Below are 18,250 nucleotides of genomic sequence, written 5' to 3'. Positions count from 1 at the left end.
CATGTTCCTTTTATTACAAAATCAAACCACAAGGTTTATCAAATCCAGCTTACGACATCGTATCAACAGTGGCTGCAAGTTGTCTGTGATTACTTTTGACTCTGCCCACCCAATTAGGGATTACGGGCGTGAGTTTATGTATGTAGATGTAAAAAAAATATTATACTCATCATAAGTATAGATAGATAGATAGATAAAAACATTTTTTTGGTCTACAGACACACATGCATACAAAAAGAAAAAGATTAGATACAGATAACCAATCAACAGAGAAGAAACTCTGTATTAAACACGCCAGGTATGCATGTGTGCTGCAGCAGCGCAAATCGGTCATAGCTCAGCGCAAGTTTTTGCTCTTACGAACAAAACGCTTCTTCTATCGTGTGGGTTGAGGTGGAGTACCAACCTCATCACCCCTGGTGTCAGGGTTACTATTGAGCCGCCAAAGGCCCCTGACATGGCTCATGTAACGACTACTTACTTACATCAGTAAGTAGTAACCGGGACCAACGGCTTAACGTGCCTTCCGCAGCACGGATCATCTTACTTTCGGACAATCTGGTGATCAGCCAGTAATGTCCTAACCAAACTAGGGACCACAAAGTAATTTTTGTGATATTTCCCCATCGGGAATCGAACCCGGGACCTCCGGATCGTGAGCTCAACGCTCAACCACTGGACCACGGAGGTCGTTAACAAAACGCTGATTTTCAGCTACAGTATACATAACTGTTGTGTTACAGTCAGTTGCAGAAGCATACTTTTTTATTTCTATTCTGCTCAGGTACTCCAGCAGTTATGAATACGTGGAGACCCTCGTGCTGGAAGCCATCAAGGAGCAGATCCAGCGGCGCGCCGCCCCCGACGCCATCGGCAAGGGCTTCCTCAAGCTGCTCTCCGCAACCTGCGGTTTCCCCGAGGTCAGACTCTCAGACTGCAGTCAATTATACATAATATAAATTCTTTATTTTAAGAGCTATTTCTATTAATCAAAAATCGGCCTAAAACTGGGCAATATATATAAGAGATCTTGCCAGCCAACGTAAAATTAAATTTCGCAACGACTCACATCTAAAAGTCGATTTGCCTAAAAATTTAAGATAGGAGTATTCGCTTCTTCCCCGTCGATATGTCGGAGCAGGTGGCCAATGGACTTGTCTACTCAAAATCTCTACTACTCAGATACCCTGTTACATGGACAAACTACATTCTTAACCACATTGTTTTAAGTTTACGCGGTTATTATCATAATTAAAACACATAATAACGGGTTCTTACCGCGTTTAAATGGGCACTTGCAACAGTGTCGAAATATCGGGAGTCTCATATCCCCATTTAAACGCGGTAAGAACCCGTTATTATGTGTTTTAATTATTCTTAACCACATCTTCTATCGTGTGGGTTGTGAGGTGAATTACCAACCCCATCAACCCTGGTGTCAGGGTTATTATTGAGCCAAAGGCCCCTGACATGGCTCATGTAACGACTACTTACTTACATCAATTATTTACAAATTACTTACAAAAAAAGACTTTTTTGTAATTATTTCTTTATTTTGGTGCAATAAAGTGTATTTGTATTGTATTGTAAAGGTCTTCTTCTAAAACTGCCATACCCTATTCGGGCATCGGCGACAACCACCGCAAAGTCTTCCCTATTCTGAGCCAGTCTGGAGAGCGCGGCTGCGTCCCTATTTTCAGTCAATTTCTTAACATTCTGCAGCAGCTTAACAGCTCAAAAACCGGTATAGCTGATGTTGGCAGGAAGACCGCCAGGCTAAAGTGGGACTGGGCTGGACACGTGTGCCGCATGCATCCGGAACGATGGGCAAAGATCATCACGCACTGGGTACCACAGGACGGACACCGTAGACGTGGTAGACCCCGGAAACGATGGCGCGATGATCTCGACGGTTATCGAAAAGACTGGATAGAGCTCGTACAGAACCGGGATACTTGGGAAAATATGGGGGAGGCCTTTGCTCAGCAGTGGGATCATATAGGCTAATAATAATAATAATTCTTAACATTATCCAGCCAATTTATCCTCCTTCTACCCCTTCCCATCTATTTTCCCTTCCTAAAAAAAGGTAATCATTGGCCCCGATTCCTGTACACACCTAATTTTACTTTAAGTTATACCTGTCATTTTCTTATCCGCCGAAAAGGAAAAGGACGTATGATTGACAGCTCCTAATTTTAGGAAGAATGAGTAAATTAATGAATAACCTGGGCGAATAAAAATGGTATCTCGCTGGTATGCAAACCGTTTGACGTGTGCTGTCAACTTAATTCTGTCGGGTTATTGGCCAATGCAAAATTTTTAGACGGTTGTTTTAGATTTCTGCTTAAAATTGACGTGTGTTCCATATATTTTATGCTTGTCGATTACCCGTCCCATTCCTTTCCGCGGATAGAAAATGACAGGTATAACTTAAAATAAAATTAGATGGTGTTTATAGGAATTAGCACCATTGAAATTGAAAATTTTGTATCCTTCAACGATCAACGAATGCCGATGACTTGTCCCCAGATCCGCATAATATCGGCATCCCGGCTGGAAGCGTGGCTGCACTCGGGCAAGCTGTGGCGCTGCGGGCAGGAGCTGCTGGCGTACGTGTGCTGCAACGCGGACGCGAGCGGGCCCTCCGCGGCGCGCGACCACGAGGTGCTGGCGCAGCTGGCTCGCATGCGCCTCAAGACCAAGCCGCTGCAGGCCGCGTACCAGGCCTGCCTCAGGTACGAAGGAGCTTATTTTTTATTAACTTCTCATCTGCAGACACAATAAATTTTACATTACACATTGATTTAAGTTTACGCGGTTACTATCATAATTAAAACACATAATAACGGATTCTTACCGAGACTCCCGATATTTCGACACTGATGCAAGTGCCATGATCACGGGATGACTGATGAGATTGGAGTGGAGTAGGTAGATCCATAATTTTCTACGGGCAGTCATATCTGTCTACCCTCTTTCTTTGCCGCTTGTTTATGTATTCGATATCGGAATGTTCGGAACAATCTGAACTCGCACCGACGACAAACCGCACTCACTGTGTGCTCACGTTTTGTCACCACATTAGGCCGTATTAAGCTTAAATAGATAAATCCGAGAGTTGAGTGTGATTGGTCAAGTCCTCACCCGTACACAAATGTACACCGACCCCTCCCCTCCCCAGAGAGATGGTCTCGGAAAGCCCGGCACTCCTGCGCAGCGTGGTGACGCACACGATCTACAACGAGCTGTCCAACGTGCGCTCGCCCAACAACATGGCCGTGCTGTGCGCGCTCATACAGGCGCAGCCGCAGCTAGTGCCAGCTGCCATGGCGCATACTTACCAGGTAACAGTGAGGTCACATTGGGTAGTTTTTAGGTCAAAGATAAAGTTCTAAAGGTGACATAAAACGTTTCCTTTTTTTCTATTTAACTTAAATGTAATATAAGTGTGACATTTTACAACGTTTTTCTAAATTTATTCACTTATTGAGAGGCAACAGCGTTAATTTGTGCTTTTTGTCTCGCTTCTTGTAATATTGTGTTTCTGTGTTATCCTGTGTATGTTATCCGGATGTGGTCCTTTGTTTGGTAAGGATTTTTCAGGCTTGAATCACCTGATTGTCCGAAAAAGTAGGATGATTTCGTGCTTCGGAGGGCACGTTAAGCCATTGGTACCGGCTATTAGCCGTAAAAACATCTCCACTGACCCGCAGTGGAGCTGCGTGTTGGAGTATACTCCATACCCCCTCCAGTTGATTGATGTCAGGCCTGTGCCCAGCAGTGGGACGTCTATAGGCTGTTTATGTTATGTTATTAAAATTTCAGCCTTAAACATCACTGCCAAAATACAATTGTATAAACATTTCTGATTAGCGATTTGATCAAACAACATTTGATTGGCTATTTGACCAACCCGCAGGAGCTGCTCCTCCGGCCCGAGGACTACCTGCGTCCGCTGCGCGCGCTGACCCGCGAGTGCGTGCGCGCAGCCCGCGCCGACGTGCAGGCGCTGCTGCCGCTGGCGAGGGCGCTGGCCACGCCGCCGCCGCACGAGCCGCCCGCCGAGGTGACCCATACCTCCTGCGGGGACTCCAGGACCTCAAAACGCAACATTGACACTATTCATCTCAAAAAGCAATACAGCTAAATGACATGGCGTTGTTAAGTTTTCTTCGTTTAAACTTCTAACATGTATAACAGACATATGCATCTTTTATCTTTGTTTTTGGGTATGAATGATAACCCTTTTAGAACTACAACTAATACAATTACAACTTCCACCCATTATTATTCTGATCAAAATAAAGAGAAGCAATTTACATAGCATCATCATTATATACATAATGTGATCCAAATAATCCATAAAATATGCTTCTGCCATTACGTTACATTTCTGAATTATTATGTCATCATCATCAATTTAAGAGCCACGCTCTTGTCGGTGTAGCATTTTCCATTCCAGTCTATCAAAGGCCAATTCCTTGACTTCCCTATAAGACACGGTGTTAAACTTTTCTTTAATCTGTTCCATGTAAGCTCTTCTTGGTCTTCTCCTTCCTCTCGTTTCTTCTAGCTTTCCTTCTATGATGTTTTTAATAAATTCGTCGTGTCTTATTAGGTGTCCAATCTTGCCTCTTCTGTCCTCAGTAATTCTCAGTATTTGTCTCTTTTCCCTTACTCTTACTAATTATTATGTACCCCAGCAATAGGTAATTATCACGTTAAAACAACGCCACGTTTGAACAACGCCATCTATCGTGTTTTTGGGGAACGTCGACTGGAAAGTCTCTCAGCTCTTTTTATATAACTTTCGCGCCTTTTTACTGCACAAAATGGTAACATTCACGGGAACAATATGTCATTGTTGTAAACTCCAAAACATAAGATGAAGATAAAGATTTTTGTTGTGTAGAAAAAAAGACGACCATACTTGTTGCAGGTCCGGGAGCGCGCCTTTTCGTCCCTGGCAGACCTGTTCTGCTGCTGCTGCCTGGTGACAGCATCACACAGCAAGCACTTACCAGACTACAAGCAGCAGCTGTGCGTCATCCAGGGTTGCGCCGTGGGCTGGCTGCTGGACACCGCCATGCCCATCTACAGGCCCACCAGGCATGACTACCAGCACGCACTCAACAAGGTACAATAATCATCATCACCAGCCGTGATAGGGACGTTTTGTTCTCCTTTTGTTTTTTCTGTTCTATCTGTAATACGTTTTTTTCTGCAAATATTTTAAAATAATCGTAAATATACCGCCGCCGCTGAGTAATAGTGAATAGACTGCTGTGATTGCTACTTGTGCTGTCAACAAAAACCAGGCCTGGTAAGAAGAATAGAGAAGCTGATCACGTGAGTGTTTCCCTTTTTCTATGAGCTGGGCTATTTTCAGGTGTATGGGGACAGCGCAAGTGGTTAGGATTCTTCCTTTCCTCATCTTTTTCTTTTCCGCATTAATGTGTATCAAACAGTAGATAAACATTATTACTTTACATATTGCACGACAATTAAATCCTTCGTACTCCGCTGTGATCTACCTATTACAATATTATTACCACACTCTTTACTATTTAAACTATTTGCGTTGTCGCGCAGATAATGTTCGTGGAGGCGGCGGACGTATACAGCAAGGTGGACAACTGGCCGCCGGAGTCGGAGCGTGCTGTCACCTACCGCCTGTGCTGCGAGGCGCCGCTGCCACAGAACACACTGCTACGGGTCATCTTCATCGGGCTGTCCAAGGTACAGGGTCACTGAACTAACTAGATCCCTCGCCTCGAGGGGATGTCATATAAGTCTTGATAATTCAAATTCAAAAATATCTTTATTCAGTAGGTAACATAGTTACACTTTGAATCGTCAATTTTTACATAACGCACGTCTCATCCGCCTAAAACTACTGCAGCTTCTCACAACCTGTATAGCCGGGGAAAAGAAGCTGCAAGAAAAACCTCGGCACAGGGCCCTAGACGTTCTTTAAAAAAATAAAAATAAACATATAAAATAAAATATTGGTATACAATTGAGTAATTTAGCTGCCTAATATCGGTTCTCAGACAGTTAATCCCATGCATTCATATCTTCTAAATAATCACTAACTTTATAATAACCTTTTTTGTAAAGTTTTTGTTTAACTACTGTCTTAAAACAGTTGAAAGGCAAATTCTGAATGTCAATGGGAATCTTATTGTAAAAACGTATACATTGCCCCTTAAAAGATTTAGTAATCTTATGTAATCGACTGACTTGTAAAGCAAGTTTATTTTTATTCCTGGTATTAACAATGTATACTAAAACAGGGTACCTATGCTCAACCTTATGGTTTTCATTTTACATTTTCGGACGTACATATGTGACGTAACCTGTATTGAAAGTTTTGCCCTTCGCGGGTTGGAAGGTCAGACAGGTAATCGCTTCTGTAAAAAACGGACCTGTCAAACTTAAAGTAATCTACGGATTGAGTTTTTTCATCGTCCAATTTGGAATCTCACATCTTATAACAACAATAATTATCTAATAGTCGTGCGGTCCTGCCGCCGCAGGAAAACCAGGTATGCTCAAAGATGACAGCTAACATTTCGAGGTTAGCCCAGCTGACGTCATCCCACCCTGTGTTGCCATTTCGTAAACAATAAATTACCCACGTCCAACGTTTTTATATTTACTATGCAAGGCAATTTTGGACTTTTAGTAAAAGATTTACTTACAGTTATAATGATTTTTTTTATATGTGACAAGTAATAGTAATTAAATACATTAGTCAGTAATTCACTTAATTTACAATAATAAGATTTACGTCCTTGGAATGTTGGAGATACCAATTTAATGGTAACACAGTGGTTAGCAATGACGGCTTGTCATAGGATTGAGCATACCTGATTTTGTTATGCCATGGTATCACTTAATGAAATATAATCAGAAAGAGTGTGTGGATTTTAGTGCTAAAATTTACTAAGACAATGGAAATATGTGTCTAAAAGCTTTGAGCGCTGAATGGTATGTCTCATACGCCGGCTCTTATACCTTTTTCAGGACATCCCAGTAGCTCCAGCTGAGGTATTCGAGCTGGTGGAGCAACTGGTCCGCCGCGCATGCGCACTGCCGCCGGAAGAGAACCCACTGCAAGTGGACAAGCTGGAGATAGCAGAGTACATCTTCCAGTTGTGCCAGTTCAACCCACCTGATAATATCACCCTGCCGGCGGGGTCAGTACACTTATAACATACATGATATGAATATGATTAATTCCTGCAGACGCCACTAACTTTATTACTAACTTTATTTTCAGTTATACCTGTCATTTTCTTAACCGTTGAAAAAGAAAGGGACAGGTAATCGACAGGCATACAATTTATGGAACACACGTCAATTTTAAGCAGAAATCTAAAACAACCGTCTAAAAATTTTACATCGGCCAATAAATAACCCGACAGAATTAAGTAGACAGCACATCAAATGGATTGCCAGCGAAATGCCTATTTTATTCGCACGGATTATTCATTCATTTTAAAATTAACTTGTTTACAATCATCCGTCCCTTTCCTATTAGGCGGATAAGAAAATGACGGGTATAACTTGAAATAAAATTAGGAGGTGTCTGCAGGAATCGGGGCCATTATTTTATTTATTATGTCAATCCGTACTAATAAATGATATTTTTGTTAGACAATTCTAAAGGGCATTGAACATTTCACTATGGAGGCTGGCATAGCCTGGTGGCGCCACCTAGCGGATTTTTTAAAACTGCGGCGCACGATGAAACCTGTGCATATCGATAGGGGGCACTTTTCTGCACAAAAAAGCTTTAATGAACCTATGCTCTAAAGCGTCACGTTTTCAAGATATTTAGCTTGAAAGTTCCGAAAAGTGTTGTATGAACAAATCGATTTTACTTTTATATGCAATTGGAATATAGTGACTAAGTGATTATGCATGGAATATTAGTGTTTAATATACCACATATTTACTTTATTGAAAAATAAATAAATAGAAAATAGATAAAATAAATATCTATAACTTACTTTTATGTATAACTTAAAAGAAATCCAGAAACGAGTCGTGAGATGTACAGCTCATGACTTATTCTCGTGGTAATCACGCTCAAAGTTATTTGCTATGATTGTCTAACAATTTCACACTTTTTGAGTTTTTATGTTTATTCAATGAAAGGCAGCTTAAATGTCTAATCACAGTGAAAGCAGGTGGGGTGTGAAAATTCGCTTTTAGGACTACTTTACTTTACAGCAGTGTATGGAACATACCTAGTTCGTATAGACACACCAATGGGGTGTGTGCCTTCAATGCAACGGGACCTTAAGCTGTGTAGTTCATAACAATCATATTACATGAACACATTGTTCAATTATTCATCGATTTTCTTAGTTGTGTTTTTATAAGTATGAAATAAAACATCGTAAAAGTAGTCATATAGTTATTTATATTTTGCTTAAAAATGAAATCAATACTAATTTATTTTATTCTTCTTCTTCTTCTTCTTATTCTAATTGTTATTGAATACATACAGTGTATATACTTATAACAAATAGGCTTTTTTATACAAATTCGTACCTATTAGGATAATGAATATCAGTCTTCGTGAATAATCAATCTTCTTCTTCATCAGAAATAATAACTTGATCTAAAAAGGCAGCAGGGGGTTGAATTTCTTGGTGCCGAGCCCATCCCATATACCAAACTATGCACATGACATGAGCACAGCACCCTAGTGTCCGTTTTCCAACTATACAGCTGCAATAGTGACCGACAAGTTTATTTCTGTTTTTCAAACTATTATTTAGCAAGATATATACAAAATAAATTCTGTTGCTCTGGTGCCTCGAGAGTATTTTAGCTCTTGTCAGCCAAGGATCACAAACTACTTATTTTGTATTGATTTAAATTATAGTCAACTTCAAATTCTTCATACATTTCAATGAAAAACGTTCCGTTTTCTTTTAGGTGTTCGCCATAGTAGCTTCTTGCCTGCGTCACTTGATACGGCCCCAGAGACATTATCAACAGATCCTCATATGATAAGATGGGAAACTGTTGAAAGCCTTCACTTGAGTTTATAGCTTGGAAAGCGGCTCTGCGTTGATTTAAATTGTTTTGTATTACAAACTCGCACAGATAGTTTGGGGCGTCGTGCTTAAGGTATATATCGTTGATTATTTCATTTACGAGTGGGTGATCTGTCACCCGTTTTCCGAAAGCATTTATTAGGGCGCAAGCAATCCTCACTTCCTCTTTTAAATGTGGCATATTCGGTATTGCGTAGTTAGCTGGAAACGATAAGAATACTGTTCCATCAATAATGAAGTAAGTACGTCACATTTAGACTGCGTTTCCACCAGTAACATGCTAGATGCTACGTTGCATACCCTACAATCGGGTTCATTGTGCCGATCAGAATCAGACCCAATTATCTGATTGGTGGATATTAAACCTAGCAACGTAGCACATGTCAGATGAAAAAACAGCCTTACCGTTGTGCTTGCATTAATATGAACTGATTACTCTCTACTGTTACAAAAAAATGCAAATATCATTTATTATACATAATTAAGTGGTGATAGTTGGCTATAAAATCTATTGAAAGCGTAAGTCTGGTACACAAGTGATACGCTTGGCGTAAGAGCTATCTCTGGCTAATTATAATAGAGATAAGTTGACGACTTTCTGTTAAAAATGTTTTGCGTTGATTACACTTCGTCTAAGACGCTACATAATGAGAGCTTCGATAAAGTAGGATATATTATTTCCATACACGAATTTTTTTCATATGTCATTTCGAGTATGAAAAGCACGATTGAGAAACGAAGCGAATTATACATTGTCATTTTATGTATTATACTGACCAGGGACTATAATATAGATACCAGATACACTGCATACTGAGATTTTTAATTTTTGCAATGTTCAAATAAGATTACTTAGCTCTCGATCGTCAAATAAGTGGCGAGCATAATTCAGGATGTTGGGGTGCCTAGCAATATAATCTTCAGTTGTCAAGTAAGACTGTATAGGACGCCGAGATCTTCGGCGCGGGCCACGAACAGTGCTTACACCACAACAAAAATCATTGCCTGGCACCAACATGGCTGGACATCTTGCCAAGACAACAACAACAAATTCAACAATAACACTAACAAAGTCAACAAAAATACTAACAAACTCAAGAGGAATATTAACAAACTCAACAGTGGTAACAAATACAACAGAATGAACAGGATAGATTCTCAGAACAGAGAAAAGCGCGTGCGCACGTTGAAGATGAAAGTGGCAAACTGACTGAAAGTTCACCCGGCTGCCAATCGTCCTATTGTATTTATTGTATGATGTTGTCTCACTCACACTTATTGCATGGCTATTCGCTATCCTTGTTGATTCCGCCGAAATAATAGAAATTCGTGCAACTTTAAACAAAGGACCTCCATTTTCGTAGTTCCTGGAATTAAACGAGTAAGCAAAATGGCAGTTAATAAGTACACCATTTTGTTTCTCTTACACAGATTTCTTAAACTTCGAGAATTCTGCTTTTTAACGAGTACTAATGATGCCGCACTAAACGCATTGCTATAGAAATGTAAACTTTATTTTATATTTCATTAGATCCTGTCGTTGTGTCAAGTAAAATCAAGTTAAGGAGTAAATGACGCCTATATCATACATAACACAAACTGATAAACTCAGTTTGCAATTAGTAACCTTAGATAAGGTGTGCACAGTTAAGTACCTATGTACTTCCTATATAATGTAGCAAAGACAAAAACCATTAATGTTGTTGCAAGTATTTATTAATTTCATTTTTTCAATAAGATAAATATGTTGTATATTAAATAATGTTTCATGTATAATCAATCACTTTGTCACTATATGACGATTGTATATAGATAAAGAGTAAAATCGATTTATCCATACGACAGTTTTCGTAACTTTCAAGCTAGATATCTTGAAAACGTGACACTTTAGAGCAAAGGTCCATTAAAGCTTTTTTGTTCAGACAAGTGTCCCCTATCGATTTGCACAGGTTTCATCGTGCGCCGCAGTTTTAAAAAATCCGCTAGGTGGCGCCACTGAGATATGCCAGAAAGGTTCATAGCCCTTTAGTTGTCTCTTTATATAGATACACGCCTCCGCCGCTGGCGATCACGTCGCTGTATTGGCGCGCGTGGATCCTGCTGACGATGATCGCGGCACACAACCCTACGGGGTTCGCAGAGCGCGCCGCCGCCACCTATCCTACTCTACGTGCGCTCATTGAGACCTGTATTACTGGGTAAGATCTTTAGGGAATAAATAGAACACTATGAATTTGCAACTAAACACTAACCTCATCAACCCTGGTGTCAGGGTTACTGATGATGATGATGCGATCCAGCCGATTTCGGCTACGGCGACTGCTTCAACTCCGTCGTCTGCGGTCAGGGTTACTATTGAGCCGCCAAAGGCCCCTGACATGGCTCATGTAACGACTACTTACTTACATCTGTGTTATTATGCCTAGTGTAATGTGCATTAGTGCAAACCTTTTTGTTTGTTTTTTTTTTTTTTCAATTTGCTATCTGCGAGGAACTATAATTGGCTTTCTGTTTTTACCATAAGTTGCTACTAAATTAATTATAGCTGTTGTTTCTCCGAACATTAAATAAATAAATAAATAAATAAATCAGTAAGTAATATCCGGAACCAACGGCTTAACGTGCCTTCCGAAGCACGGATCTTCTTACTTTCGGACAATCTGGTGATCAGCCTTTTGTGATATGTTCCCACTCTTCATCATCATCAGCCCATTAACGTCCCCACTGCTGGGGCACGGGCCTTCCCTATGGATGGATATGGAGATCGGGCCTTAAACCATCACGCGGGCCCAGTGCGGATTGGTGGTTATTAACGACTGCTAATGCAGCCGGGACCAACGGCTTAACGTGCCTTCCGAAGCACGGAGGAGCTCGAGATGAATTTTTTTTTTTTGTGGAAACCGGGACTAATAGTTGGAAACTAGCCTATTGCATTAATGTGGCTTTTTTGCCACACCCCTTGTTCCCTCCTATTCCACTCGACGTAACCACTCACTTGTTCCAGCAAACCGAGCATTGAATGGGGCAGCTCAGTGACGGCGGAGGCGGAGCGCAGCGAGGCGGAACGCGCAGCTGTGCTGCAGCTGGAGACACACCTGGCCGCCGCCAGCACCAAGCAACCCATCACCGAGCACAACTCGCGGTTGCTCAGCCAGGTGACGCAACATACAGGGAGACAGCAGTAGCAGCAGATTAGCGTTGGCGAAACGGCCTCTGTGGCCCAGTGGTTGAGCGTTGGACTCACGATCCGGAGACCCCGGGTTCGAATCCCGGTGGGTACTCTCTCTCTCTCTTTATTTAAGAGCTGCGCTCTTGTCGGTAGAGTAATCGCCATTACTCCATAGATAGGGCGTGTAAAACGGTGGTTGCCCCAATCGCCTTCCGTTCCGCAGTACACCGACCAATTTCTCAATCGGTGATGTTCTAGCTAGAGCCCTACCAGAATCCATTTCCTCGGCCTCCAACCAGTACTGATACCGCTGCTGCCCGGCATCAGGGGTGCGCCTGTGGGTACATATCATTATAGGACATTACAGGCTGATCACCTGATTGTCCGAAAGTAAGATGATCCGTGCTCTGGAAGGCACGTTAAGCCGTTGATCCCGGTTACTATTTACTGATGTGAGTAATCGTTACATGAGCCATGTCAAGGGCCTTTGGCAGCTCAATCATAACCCTGACAGGAGGCTAGTATTCCACCTCACAATCCACGTGATAAGAAGTAGCGTTGGCGAACTGTCGATAGCTAACCTTCTATTCGAATTCGTGTTTGGATCATAAATGATTATCAGTGCTCAGCGGTGAAGGAAAACGTCATGAGGAAACTCACATTCCCGATAAATGCATTTTCGGAGGTATGTGACCTATGCTGTATTGGGCTTAGACAGGCAGTCGCTTCTGTAAAAAACCGGACTTGTCAAATCTTCAGATTAGGTAAGCGGATCCTGTGTGAAACGGGTCAATGGGTAGATAGCTGGTAGTAGCTTGTTAATACCCGGAATAAAAATAAACTTGCTTTACAAGTCAGTCGATTACATAAGATTACTAAATCTTTTAAGGGGCAATGTATACGTTTTTACAATAAGATTCCCATTGACATTCAGAATTTGCCTTTCAACTGCTTTAAGACAGTAGTTAAACAAAAACTTTACAAAAAAGGTTATTATAAAGTTAGTGATTATTTAGAAGATATGAATGCATGGGATTAACTGTCTGAGAACTGATATTAGGCAGCTAAATTACTCAATTGTATATCAATATTTTATGTTTATTTTTTTTTTTTTTAAAGAACGTCTAGGGCCCTGTGCCGAGGTTTTTCTTGCAGCTTCTTTTCCCCGGCTATACAGGTTGTGAGAAGCTGCAGTAGTTTTAGGCGGATGAGACGTTCGTTATGTAAAAATTGACGATTCAAAGTGTAACTATGTTACCTACTGAATAAAGATATTTTTGAATTTGAATTTGATAAGCAATCTTGGAAAAGGTACTCTTAACTTGGACGACTTGTGATTCGAATCGCCGAAAAACTTTTTTGTTTCCAGCTAACAACCCTGGACCCGCTCGGGCCAGCCCGCAAGCCTCCCCAGCCAGTGATAGAGACAGTGATCCAGCTGTCGTCGGCGCTGCGCCTGGGCAAGCTGGCGTGCCGCTGCGCCGCGCTGCTGCTGCAGCTGGTGGAGCGCCACGGCACGCGCCGCGCCATGCCCTGGCTGCACCACCTGCTCAAGCACGACCAGCTGCAACTCAGGTACAAGGATACACGTATAAGAGAGTAACAGGGTGCAAATGCCATAGATCCACGTTGGGGTGCAGTTCACACGATCAGCTTGCAGCTCAGGTATAGAATAAGGAATAATACTACGTATAGAACGACAACTCTCCGCTCCCCACCAGCGGCTGAGTTAGGTTTACCTCACTCCCAAAATTATAATTAAAATAATACTTTACACCCCCGTTGTTATGCGCCATATAATCAACAAACCTAGGCAACGAGGGTTGCCAGATTTGACGTCAACCCCAAGTATGTTCAGCTGTTAGATACGGTTTAGAAGATATGACACATTGACATTATCATACACGCGCATCTGTGTGCGTGACGTCTATTTTCGAGGGGTGGGGGGGGACCTAGCTCAGACGCGGAGAGTTGCCGTTCTATACGTAGTATTATTCCCTATTCTATGGTAATGATTTATTTTATTCCTTGGGGAAATTCCGTCATTCCGTGGTCTCTGCCTAAGAGGCGTGAAGTTGAGTATGTGGTTTGTGTGTGGCAGCGTGCTCCCGGTGCAGTGCCTGTGCGAGTTCCTGTCGGCGGGGGGCGGGGGCGGGGGCGGCGCGGGCGAGGCGGGCAAGGTGGGCGAGCTGTGCGCGCACCTGCGGCGCACCGTGGCGCACAGCCAGGACGGCGCGCGCGCCGTGCTGCACTACTACATGCAGCGCCTGGCGCACGCGCACCAGCCCACACGCGCCAGCGCCGGACGGGTACGCTCCCCACACCGCTGTATCCCAATTGGCTAGCTTCCTACGCCAAAGATGAATTATGAAATTCTAATTATAAATCTTTATTTAAGACAAATATAGTCAAAAAGCATTTCCTTTTATCTATTGCACTTATTTATGAATTCTAATAAAGAAAAATTTAACAATAAGTGCGACATTTTGTCACGTTTTTCTTTTCCATACTTCCGTGGTAGTTTCGTGTTTCGACGTTTAGTAAAAAGTAACTGATTTTATTAGAATAGAATAGAAATAGTTTATTATAAAAGGATGCCACGCACAAAAAAAAAAGACAACAACATCATATCAAATTTCTACTAAAACAATTACAAAAAAGCAAGACGGATGTTTGTCGAAATGACCATAAGGTGGTGGTGGACGTCCTGAGATAAAAGCGCCTCACTCAGCACAAGTCGCGGCGTGAACCACGACGCTGATATTATGTGGACCCTGTTGGGTGACGCACGAACATCGTGTTCCATAAACATGTATTATTTGAAAACTACCCTATTGAGGTAGTACAAGATGAACTAAGTACCCACCCCTCACCGAGCTCGATCGATCTCCCTTGTTATATAATCTGTGGGTATAAAATATTATAATTTTCGTTTCGTGCTCTCTACACACTTAATGAGATCGCAGACAGGACTGATATATTCATTTGTAGCCTATCCGAATTCCAAAAAGTCACTATATGTTACATCATCATCATCCCCCTAGCGTTATCTGGATTTAACAGGATCCGCTTACCTAACCTGAAGATTTGACAGGTCCGGTTTTTTACAGAAGCGATTGCCCTTTATGTGTCACATGCTATGTATAAATTAGCTGGGGGAGTTAAAATGGCCACATCGAAGCAATTCATCTAAGAAAGCAATATTGCTGTTTGACATTTGTTTGCAGTGCGCACTTACTTTTATATGCGCAAATTTCAATATTGCTTTTTAGATGAATTGCTTCGATTTGGTCTTTTTCGGACGACGCTCAGTGGGTAGGCCCGCTACAAGGTGGACCGACGATCTGGTGAAGGTCGCGGGAAGCCGCTGGATGCGGGCAGCGCAGGACCGATCGTCGTGGAGATCCTTGGGGGAGGCCTATGCCCAGCAGTGGGCGTCGTACGGCTGATGATAATGATGATGGCCTTTTTAACCCCACTGTTCCTACTTTAAAATTTATATATGTATATTTCTAGCGAACAATTGTATTAGGATAGTCCTGTAAAGTTGTAGAACATTGATAAATAAATAAATAATACATTTTGGGTTTATGAATATATTCCCTTTCTTTTCAGGGCTTAAAATTGGTGTTGTCACAAACCAATGAGGAAACTACAGAAATGGATTACAATGCTGACGTGAGTCCGGAGTAAGTTAATATGTTTTTTTTTGAACCTTCCGAAACGTGTTATCTCGTGTCGGAACACGTGAAATATTAAGCAACGAATAAAGTAGGAGACTTCAATTTTCCGTAATAGTAAAGGTACCTAATTTCATTGTTTTTTGTAACGTAATTTAGATACCTACCTAGGCAGTTGGTAGGTTAAGGTGATTCGTTTTCCATACAAAAGTTGATGCAGTGCTACAGGAAAACGGATAGAAGAATATTGTTATAAAACCGATAAATAGTAATATTTTGGTGTATTATTTTCGCAAACTAACAAAAATTTAGGGTCCGAATACGAGAAGTACCATATTTCAGACCCTCAATTTTGATCAATTCTACATTTGTAGTGGTGCAGATTACAGTGTATTTGCTGAGCGTGTAGAGGTGTCAATGTTAGTTTGTGTGCGTGATAGTTTTTTTTTCTCTAAAGGCTTTGACTACTTGACAAGTTTAATAGAATGTCAGTGACAATTTTTAAAGAGATTTTGTATGAAGAGAATAAATATAAATAAAAAACTCAAAATATTACAATCTGAGAAAAGGAATATTGGAAAAATATTTTTGTTTTAACGCATATTATTTAAACATTTTTAAATAATGGGTAAGTACCGTGTTTTAAAAGAGAACATATATTATAATAAAAAATCTATACATAAAATGAAATGGCTGTATGAGCATAGTTCCCTTTGCCTTACCCTTCGGGGAAAACCAAATAAAAAAAAAAGTTGTTGCATTTGCCGGCCTAAATAGTAGTCATTTATAATTAATTGTTTTTCCATCCAACATACAGATTTATTTATATTCCGCGGACTTTTTGGTGGGAACGGGAACGGGAAGGTTGCTTTCTTCATTGAATACAAAGATTGAATAATCTAAATAATCAATACGAAGTGGTGTTTTGTGGTTAATGATCACATTAAGTTAGTCGGAAAACATTCCCGATAGTATTATTAAATCGGAATATTCAAAAAACAAAGTGTACCTATCTATTTTCGCTTTGCGCCAATAAGCCGCTTACTTCGTTTGGGGTTCGGAGTAGGAGTCTGCTCCGAGGGTGGGGGCTTAGGTTTCATCATTTCATTAATCATCATCAAGAAAAAAAACACAAGACATGGCTGTATGGGCATAGTTCCCTTTGCCTTGCCCTTTGGGAAAAAAAATAAGATAAATTTTGAAATTCTTATGTATAATAAACAAACATCACAGACATCATGACAGAAAATCTATAAGTGGCCATTTTACAATTTGCAATTCAATTCCTAATAGGAACATATTATGATTCATCAAAAGTGGCCTTTTTAGCCCCCCAGATCTAAAACTAACGAAAATCTTTTTTCTTTTTTCTATTTGACTTATTTATGAATTTTAATCAAGAAAACGTGATAATAAGTTCGACAGCAACCAGTTCAGGTCCCCGAAACAGCCCATTTCAGGCCGCGTACATATATGGAAATACTACTTCAATACGTCCCAGCCTCGTCTTTTTTTAACGTCCTCGTTAAAAAAAGACGTCCTAACCTGAACTAACTAACCTAACAATAAACACCACGCGTAAATATAAGTCCAGAAATGCGCTGCAAGTCGTCTGGACTGGGCGCGAAAACAACATAGAATTCGATTAGCTGCTAAGTGTCCCGCATGCTATCACCAGCTGTCACTGACATACGTATGAAGTCCCGCGGATTTTATTGGAACTAAATGACAAGTCATAATAATTATATGCGGATACTGCGACATCAGCGCCGTGCTTGCGGGACGTCCTGAAGCGCTATTACATCTTTCAAACGCGATGCGACAAAGTTTGAACCGACGCAATTTAGGAAAAATCTACCTTATTATTACTGTACTGTGATCGTTATTTGTAAAATCATACAATACATATACACAATTCTTTATACACAATATAATTATTATGACATTGTGCACTTTTCGGTAGACCTACAAAAAAGGAACAATTCAACCATACGTTGTTTTGTTATATCTCAATGGGCTCAGGCAGTGTTTTCGCCGAAAGCTCCAAGTCGGCTATATTTGTAACGATAATTATGTTTGACATTCATCATCATTTTTGAACTATTTTATACAAAAAAAAAAAAATACTTGTATAAATTATATACCCTGAAGCACGCCCATGAATCACTCTACTCATTGGTGAAAACCGTATGAAAATCCTTTCAGTAGTTTTTTAGTTAGCCGCATGTTCACTGATGCGATTAATGCCTGTTAGAATTTTACAAAATAAAAAATACGGAAATTACGGAAGGTACTTTAGTGCAAAGTACATTATTGTATAA

General features: G+C 40.9%; 2 protein-coding genes across 2 annotated transcripts in view; one reads left to right on the top strand and one right to left on the bottom strand.

Moving 5' to 3' along the window:
* The window catches only part of LOC126375344 (ATP synthase-coupling factor 6, mitochondrial), a 153,017-nt gene that overhangs the window by 16,314 nt on the left and 118,453 nt on the right, over positions 1-18,250 (bottom strand). The gene's annotated exons all lie outside the window — the stretch shown is intronic.
* The window catches only part of LOC126375227 (integrator complex subunit 1), a 54,226-nt gene that overhangs the window by 4,477 nt on the left and 31,499 nt on the right, over positions 1-18,250 (top strand). The window contains exons 6-17 of the mRNA XM_050022122.1: positions 785-920; positions 2,533-2,738; positions 3,185-3,347; positions 3,923-4,069; positions 4,943-5,140; positions 5,596-5,742; positions 7,033-7,205; positions 11,126-11,278; positions 12,085-12,235; positions 13,619-13,824; positions 14,351-14,558; positions 15,865-15,938. Of these exons, the coding sequence (XP_049878079.1) occupies positions 785-920; positions 2,533-2,738; positions 3,185-3,347; positions 3,923-4,069; positions 4,943-5,140; positions 5,596-5,742; positions 7,033-7,205; positions 11,126-11,278; positions 12,085-12,235; positions 13,619-13,824; positions 14,351-14,558; positions 15,865-15,938 (1,962 nt within the window). The remainder of the gene's footprint in view (positions 1-784; positions 921-2,532; positions 2,739-3,184; positions 3,348-3,922; positions 4,070-4,942; positions 5,141-5,595; positions 5,743-7,032; positions 7,206-11,125; positions 11,279-12,084; positions 12,236-13,618; positions 13,825-14,350; positions 14,559-15,864; positions 15,939-18,250) is intronic.

Source organism: Pectinophora gossypiella, chromosome 18, assembly GCF_024362695.1.
Source record: "Pectinophora gossypiella chromosome 18, ilPecGoss1.1, whole genome shotgun sequence".
In the NCBI taxonomy this organism is placed as follows: domain Eukaryota; kingdom Metazoa; phylum Arthropoda; class Insecta; order Lepidoptera; family Gelechiidae; genus Pectinophora; species Pectinophora gossypiella.
This window is presented reverse-complemented; position numbering and strand designations above follow the sequence as displayed.